This window comes from Mobula birostris, chromosome 21, assembly GCF_030028105.1.
Source record: "Mobula birostris isolate sMobBir1 chromosome 21, sMobBir1.hap1, whole genome shotgun sequence".
NCBI classification, from domain to species: Eukaryota; Metazoa; Chordata; class Chondrichthyes; order Myliobatiformes; family Myliobatidae; genus Mobula; species Mobula birostris.
In genome coordinates, this window is record NC_092390.1 from 33780679 (window position 1) to 33789444 (window position 8766).

The following is an 8766-nucleotide window of genomic DNA, read 5'->3' on the forward strand; positions in this document are numbered from 1 at the left end:
ATCTGTTATTTTCATATCAGAGACCTCTCACTCAACTACGGATCTGCCATTGATAATCCACATTCAAAACCCAACTGTTAATGTAATTGGCACCAGTTAATCCAACACTGCCATTTTGCTTTCCATCTATTCGTGCATGTCACGATCATAATGTCCTTGTATAGCCAGTCCAGGATAGATCATTCCATCCTTTGCTTTTGTAAATTTATGCATGTTTATTTAAAATAATTTTTGTGGAAATCCACATGGTCACGAGGAGATTGTACAAACTCCTTACATGCAGTGGTGGAATTGAACCCGGGTTGTAATAGTGTTATGCTACTGTGCCGCCATTTTGCATAGGGCCGAAGCTGACACGAATTTATAATGGGAATACCTTGCAAATATTTTAATTATTTTTAATAAGTGATCATTAATTATTGAAGACTTAACTGGTTTTATTTATGTTCCAGGGAGCAATAGCCCTAAACCAGAGGTAGGTAATCATTCGATGTTTCTTGAGGTATGGAAATTATATATAATCGGACATTGTGTTAAATATCTGGTGATTAGCCAACTCCCAAGAGGTAGTCAAGTAGCGTTAATCTGAGGTAAAACACATAAAGCGCTGGGGGAACTCGGCAGGTCAGGCAGCATCTATGTAAATGTTATTTCTGTTGTCATGAAAATGTTTTACCAAATCAATTGCTAAAATAGTTATGATAAAATGATACTGTATCTGTCGGGGATTCCCCACGATTTAGTTTTCAGTAGGTACATTTAGCTCATACTTTCCTTCTCACTTCCAGGAAGAAAGGTGCAGAAGAAATACTTTATCTGTAGTGTGTGGGAAGGGAGCTCAGATTCTGAAAACCACAGCCAACTGAAATTTTTCCCTCACATTTTCACAACTTCACATTTTCAAAATTTCTCAACACTTTACAGTGTTTTGTAAAGTAAGCAAAATATATCTGATGCTTGTTCAAGGGGGTAGAATTAAACCTGTGGTCTTCAGAGAACTAAGATATTTCCTTCAGTTTGACATTTCAGAACTGTTTTTCTGTAATTATTTTCTAAAAAAGTTATTTTCTTTTATTTCTCACAGGAACCAGCTGTACCAGGTATTGGTTACCACTGTATATGGCTCGTACACATTCTCCTTCCATAGCTCTGTTCAAGAACACAACTTCCTGCGTTCTTTATATCCTTTTATTTAGTTACAGAGAGACAGATTGGACTTGAAGGAACTTTTCTGAGATTTCAAACATGTGAATGAAAATTAAGTGTATAATGGTAATAGTACAACATCTGACATATTTTGGGCCATTTTCACATCGTGTCGAGTTTATTGTCCTATGTACAAGTACGGTGAGGTCCAGATACAATGAAAACCTCGCAGGCATGTAGATTCAAACAGCACAGAGAGCATAAATTATACAGTTTATGTCTAATTTATGTTCTGGACCAGAAAAAGAGTTTCATTCATCAATGATGTCCTTATTTCTGCTGGCTGGCCAACAGTTGGTTAATGGGGTATGGGATTGCTGACTCAGTTGGCCTAAACTTGATGGACCTGTGACTATCCTAGCAAAGAGTGATCTTCTCAGGCCAAGGAGTGATCTTCTCAGGCTGAAGAGTGAAACCAAAGTGTTGCTGACATTAGTTCTAACTGGTTATTGCTGTGCTAATGATACCTCTGTAAAGTATACACCAAGTGACACTGAATTTAGCTCATCACATCTAGCCAGTTCTCTGTGGGAACAGTTTTTATTGAATCCCTTGGCCTTCAGTTATTTCCCTGATCTTTTCTGAGAAAAATACAACTACCACACTCCTGATATTGAAGTATTTTATGTTCCAGACTCACTCATGTGGCTGACTGAGATTGACCTTGAGATCTAGGACACTTAGCCAGCAAGTGATAATGAGATCCTAACAACAAAAATCTAAGTGAAAATAATAATTTTCCTGTTATCCAGTTCTATTATGCACACAGTACCTAGTGGGCCCATTCCGAGCTCTTACCCATTGTTTCTCCAGCCCGCAGGAATTAAGCCCCTTCCAGTGACAACTAGGCTGTCTTAAATGTGTTCCGGAGGTGACAGTAGCCTCTAGTTCCTACATAAATCATTGAGTAATACAGCAGGGAAACAGGTCATTTGGTGCAACTTGTTCATGTCAATCAAATTGCCTGACTGAGCTATTCCTATTTGTCCACGTTTGGCCCACGTCCCTTAAAAACCTTTCCTATCCATGTATCTGGCCACATGTCTTTTAAATCTTGTTACTGTGCCTGCCTCAGTTGTACCTGGCATTGCACCTGATACCACAGGGGTCAGCTGAGGGTGTGAGATAGTGGCAGATGGACTCACAGCACCTTTAGGGTCGTCAGCAAGTGAGGTGTGTATTTTGTGAGAGGCGGTGAGGTCCGATTGTGGGCTTTGACAAGGATGGTGCATAGTGATTGGGTAAAATGTTCCCTTTCTCTTCCTTAGTAGAAGAGACTGGGGGTAAAGGATATGAAAGCTGGGTATGCAGGAGAACAGGGGTGTTTCCATATGATCACTATGGAGTATCCAGGTTACTGAAAATATTCCGAAAGGTATACTTATAGTAAGTTGCAGTAAGAAAGGAGGGTTGTGACCATCGGGAAAGGCAGTAGGTGTAGACAGAAGGTGTGGGAGTTCCTACTGGTTGTGCAAGTATGAGACAGAAATAGCAGGATAGAGTAGGTGAATGTGTGGCTAGAGCTGAAGGAGAAGGGGGAGAAAACTAGGTGGAAAAGGGAGAAAACAGGGAGGCATGGGTTACCTGAAATTGGGCTGTTACTTACCCACAAAGGAATGTATAAAAGTTTGCAAGTCCTCAGGGCTGGATGGTACTTATCCCTGGTTGCTATGGGAAGCAAAAGAGGAGATAGCGAGAGCTCTGATAAAGAACTTTGCATTTTTTGCTAGTTGTGGATGAGCTGCCAGAATCTAAGGATGCTTAATATTGTTCCTTTATTAAAAATGGCAGCGGGGAAGAATGAGGTAGTCACAGCCCTGTGGTAGGGAAATTATTGGAGAAAATTATAAGGGAGAAGATTGATGTTAACTTGGAAAGGGGGGAACTAGGGTGAGAAGATAGGGTGGTGAAGAAGACATATGGCAAGCTTGCCTTTATAGATTGCAACACTGAATATCAAAGTTAGAATATAATGTTTCAATTTTACCAAACACTGATGTACAGTTCAGGGTGCTACACTATAAGAATATTGCAGTAACACTGGAGAAAGTGCAAAGGAGATTCATTATGTTGCTGGTTGGATTGGAGGACTTTAGTTATTGGGAGAATTTGGAAAAGTTGGGCCACTTCTAACTGGAGTTTAGGAGGCTGAGAGATGACCTCATTAGTAGATATCACAATCTTTTCCACGAAGTATGAGTATCACTAATAAAAGGGTATAATTTTTAGGTGAGGTGAAGGAGTTTTAAAAGGTATCTGGAGTGGCAAGTGTCTTTACCCATAGAATCGTTGATATCTGGAACCCATGGCCAGATAAGGTGGTGGAATCAGATGCAATCACTACGGTTAGGAATTTAGACAGGTGGTTGAATAGGCAATGACTGGAAGGATATGTGGGCAAATGGGACCTGTAGATGGACAAGGAGGTCAGTATTAGGTTTGAGTCAAAAGACATGTTTCTGTGCCATACAATTCAATGACTTGCACCTTTCCTGCCTTCTGTATTCACGTGACCTACAGATTTTCCTACCAAACCCATTTCCTTCTTGCACCCGACCAAACCTGCTTCAAATTTAAGCACTGTCTTACTACTGCTGGCTGTTCTGTACACTTGATTGAGCTGGTTAAATATATATCTTGCTTGGAAGTTTTTAAAAATTTGCTAGCCAGTACTTAAATGACCCGTCAGTTCAATGAGAAGGATATGAAAGTTGTCAGGATCGTGGACTGGGATGCAATTAACATCATAGTTTAGAATAGTGAGAGAGTTTGGGGCCTGCTTCTGCTGTCATTTCTTATGTTTTGACACAATCTTCATTGGTATTGACTATACTTGTAAATGATAAAACCAAATAAGATCCCTGAGCCCATTACCTAAGTGTACAACCTTGATCCTGATCGGACCACTCACCATCAAGGGCTAGAAAGATCAACAGTTCCTGATGTTCATCTTCTGCTTTTCTTGGTGTTTTAACTTTTGTTGTGGCCTTTGCAATAAGTCTTGATTGTTCACTGGGGAGGAAAGGAGAGGACTATGTGGTGGGGAAGGTTGGAGAGGGATTGGTAGTTTCAACATTATTACTGTGCAGAAATCATTCTGAATGTTGAGAGGAACATATTTATTGATTCACTATGTGCAGAGGACATTTACATGTAAGCTTTCTCCCTCTCTGACTTGCTATTGATTACAATATCTCTTTTTTTTCTTGAGCAGACATTGACCTCACAGAGGACATTCTGCAGTTCATTGCAGGAAAGATTGAACCAAGAGCCTACCACCAGCTTGGGATACATTTAGGGCTGGGTGAACCTAAATTGCAACAACTTGAAGCTGATTACAGAGATGATATAAAGCGGCAAGGATATAATGTTCTGTATTCCTGGCTCCAGAGTCATGGGAAGAAAGGAGCTTTCCCTAAACTGATAGAAGCACTCAGAAAGGAAAGCTGTGCTTACACAGCTGATAACATTATGGACGCATTGATAAATAGAAAAGAAAATGATGTAACTGACCTTGAGTGAAACTGGCCAAGAAACTGATACTTTCTTTCTAGGATGGCTCTAATAAAATGCCTACATTTGATACTTTCTTTCTAGGATGGCTCTAATAAAATGCCTACATTATTCAGAGACTCCAAGGTGTTGTTACAAGTTATGACCGTGCTCTGAATTCAGCAAAAGCTTCGTGGGTACAATAAGATAAAGTCAAATCTAAAATGTCAGAATTCCAGCAAAGACTGACTAAAAATTTGAGATGAATGAAGTAATCAATTGTCTAGAATTATAACTCTGAAGTAGAAGTCTCTCAGAGTGATGGTTATTAATTGTTATTTCACCCAATGGAAACACTGGAGAAGTAGATTTTTGTGATCATCATCTAATCTTGGGTCGATGCAGGAAAGTGTAATATAGAGAAACTGTCTCACTTTAAGCTTGTGTTACAAATTAACATAGACTTGGTACCATCCAAGTATTTTACCAGTCTCCGTGGCATATTGGACAAACATGCACTGACGTATGAATTTTTTGATTTTTAGTGTGAATTTACCTTTTGCATTTATAAAACCTTTCTCAAAGAACTAGTAATGTTTGATCTCCATCTCCTTTGTGTACATGGATTTCTGGGGTCCTGTAGCTCAAAGAGACCTTTTAAGATAGGAATATATATATTTTTTATGTTGATTCTAGGACATCATTGGCTCAACACCTAGTGTTAAGAAAAATCAATAAAAACTTGATGTTGAGAGATTGCTAGTTGTATCTTAAACCAGAATTGCTTCACTAGGGAGCCAGATACTTAACCTTTCATGCAGGCTAAGTATGGCAAATTCTCTAGGGCCATTCTGATGCATTGTGGCTGATTGGATCCAATGCTATTGTGATGAAAGGCCTGCAATCCCCCTCCTAATTCCTTGCTTCTCACTTGACTGTAACTGACCTTGAGTGACCTAATTCTCTGAAACTATGCCAAAAGAAAAAATTTTTGAAATTTATATGTTGAAGAAGGCATCTTTTCCCACCTTATAGAATGTTCACAGTGTCTGTATGTTGTTTATATTATTAACTTTGTATGAATTAGGGTGACTATTGTGGGTTTTGAGCACAATTTGGAATATGAAGGTCCTTCAATAACTTTAAAGTTAAAGAAACAATGGTTGCATTTTGTATCAATGAGAAATCTATTTTGTCCAATGAAACTCAAATCATGTTCATCAATTATGTGTGCCCAAGAGTTATGTTGGTGTCACTGCATGACATAAATCTTGTGCTATTTCTTCAGCAATAAAGCAGGAAGTGCATTGGGCCAAATGTTCAGTAATATAGTGCTCATGAACTCAATGTAATGATTAACAATTCTAGACTACTCAGCAATGAATGTTTGGATTGAGTTAGAGGTCTTTAATGATTTGGCAGAAAAGGGAGAGAGAAGAAACGGGGCCCATTATGCTGCCCTGTCCTTTTTTTCTACATGTTTGACTATGTGAGCAGACTTCATGAACATATTATGTTCTGTTCAATATTTCTTTAGCATTCAGTTAATTATGTCAACAAGTAAATATACAGTCAAATATCTGTAAATTAAAACTGAATGCTAGAAACAATGTGAATGCTCATCCGTAATTAATTTTGTATATCCTTATGCATTGTATTGCACTGAAGTCTGCTAATTAGATTAGTTCAGATTAGATTCAACTTTATTGTCATTGTGTCGAGTACAGATACAAAGCCAATGAAATGCAATTAGCATCTGACCAGAAGAGCAAAAGAATAGTATTATTTTCAAAATAACTGTGAATAAAAAGTTAAGTGCTACAGCATACAAATATAGAAGTACTGAGACAGTACGATACAGATGCAATACTGCTTAGCGCTGTGATGTGAAGTTCAACAGGGTCACAGCCTCAGGGAAGAAGCTGTTCCTGAGCCTGCTGGTGCGGGAGCGGAGGCTCCTGTAGCGCCTACCGGATGGGAGGAGAATAAAAAGTCCATGGTAAGGGTGAGATGCATCCTTAATGCGTTTCGCCCTGCCCAGGCAGCGTTTATAGTAGATGTTCTCAGTGGTGGGCAATTGGGTGCCGATAATCTGCTGGGCAGTTTTCACCACCCACTGGAGTGCTTTGCGGTCTGATATGGGACAATTACCACACCACACTGAGATGCAGATGGTGAGTATGCTCTCAGTGGTACAGTGGTAAAAGTCCGTCAGTATCCTGGAACAGAGGTGAGCTTTGTTGATGCTCCACAGGAAGTAAAAGTGCTGTTGCACCTTTTTGATCAGGATGGAGGAGTTCGGGGACCAGGTGAGATCATCGGAAAAGTGGACACCAAGGAACTTGAAGCTTGATACATGCTCCACTACAGCTCCGTTGATGTAGGTGGGGACATGACTGTGGCTCCTAGCATGCCTGAAGTCCACAATAATCTCCTTGGTCTCCTGGGTGTTAAGGGCCAGGTTGTTATCGACACACCACGTGGCCAGGTGCTGGACCTCGTCAAATGGGTTTATTTGCACAATAGAAAGAATATAACGAAAGGATTTGAAAATACCTCAACTTGATTCTCTCTTTATTCTTCTGTGATGTATTAATACCATAAAATTTATGTTCTTTTTTTTGGTGAATATCCTTGGTTTAGATCAGTGAAAAAAAATGAACTAGTGTTGATTTTGTCTGTTAGATCAATACAGGAAGAATCTTCCATATTGTATGACTGGAAGTTGTAAGCGCTTGTGAGCACAGTGAGAATTTGCTGAGATGGGATCACAATAGATTACAGCTATATAATGAGCAAAAATGTGCATAAGAACAATTTTCCTTGTCCAATTTGATTTTTAAACATACAGTATATTCAATTGAGAGTCTATTTTGTCCACTGATTAATTAGAACAATTTATCATTTTTGTTACATTTTTATGAACAATGGAGTAATAAAAACAATGGTGAAATCAAATGTATTTTATTCTGCAGTATTGAGTCTTTACATAATTAGAGATATGGCTTATAAGATTATTTTGATCATGGCTAATCAAAAATATTTTTATCAATAACCATCAATATTTAGATACAACATAATTTCACAAATGCAAGTTTTGGAATTTTTTTTGTGAGAAATCTAAAAATCTTCATTATAATTTGTTTGAGAGATCCTTTCCTGAAACACATGTTGGAAATATCCAGCAAAATAATCAGAAACAATCACTGCCATAGGCTGTGATATTTGTTGTTTTGCAGTAGTAGTACATCATTTTAAAAATTTATAAATTACAATAAGAGATATAGTCACTATTCTGCAAAAAGTCTTAGCCACATTTATATAGCATAGCACTATAGCAATTTTCGGTACTGTATTGCATTGAGAAGGTAAAATGGGAAGGGAGAGGGGAGGGAGAGGGAAGCATGAGAGACATTCTGTAATTATCAATAAACTAATTGTTTGGAATCACATGGTCTTGCCTTGTGTCTCAGGGCTGATTGTGTCTGTAGCTGAGCCACCCCTGCCCCTGGCACGCCTCTGCCACCTATCCTCCACCTCTCCTGCAGCACACCGCGCTGTTCATTCCCAACTTTCTTTACTCTCTCCAGATTACAAACTCGTTCTCTGCTGCGTGCTGAAAAATACAGTACTGTGCAAAAGTGTATATGTGTATATATCTCTCGCTCTCTCTAAGACTTTTGCTCAGTACTGTATGAAAAATTGTTCAAAAAGAGAGAAGAATATTGAGATAGTGTTCATGGGTTCATTGCCCATTCAAACATCTGATGACGGAGGGGAAGAAGCTGTTCCTGAAATATTGAGTGTGTGTTCTGTACCTCCACGTTGGTGGTAACAATGAGAAGAGGGCACATCCTGGGTGCTGGGGGTCCTTAATGATGCCAGCTTTTTGAGACCCCGCCTTTTGAAGATGCTAGGGAGGCTACTGCCTATGATGGAGCTGGCTGAGTTTACAACTTTCTGCAGCTTTTTCCGATCCTGTGCAGAAGTCCCTCCATTCCAGTCTGTGCTGTAACCAGTTAGAATGCTCTCTGCGGTACAGCTGTACACGGTATGTGGTTGCCCACA

At 39.2% G+C, this 8766-nt stretch overlaps 1 protein-coding gene across 4 annotated transcripts in view; it reads left to right on the plus strand.

Moving 5' to 3' along the window:
• The window catches only part of LOC140185712 (tumor necrosis factor receptor superfamily member 6-like), a 56924-nt gene extending 49268 nt beyond the window's left edge, over positions 1-7656 (plus strand). For all 4 annotated transcript variants that reach the window (XM_072239267.1, XM_072239265.1, XM_072239264.1 and 1 more), the window contains exons 9-11: positions 453-475; positions 1085-1100; positions 4421-7656. In XM_072239267.1, coding sequence (XP_072095368.1) covers positions 453-475; positions 1085-1100; positions 4421-4728 — 347 coding nt within the window. In that variant the 3' untranslated portion in view covers positions 4729-7656. The remainder of the gene's footprint in view (positions 1-452; positions 476-1084; positions 1101-4420) is intronic.
• Positions 7657-8766: the final 1110 nt, after the last annotated feature.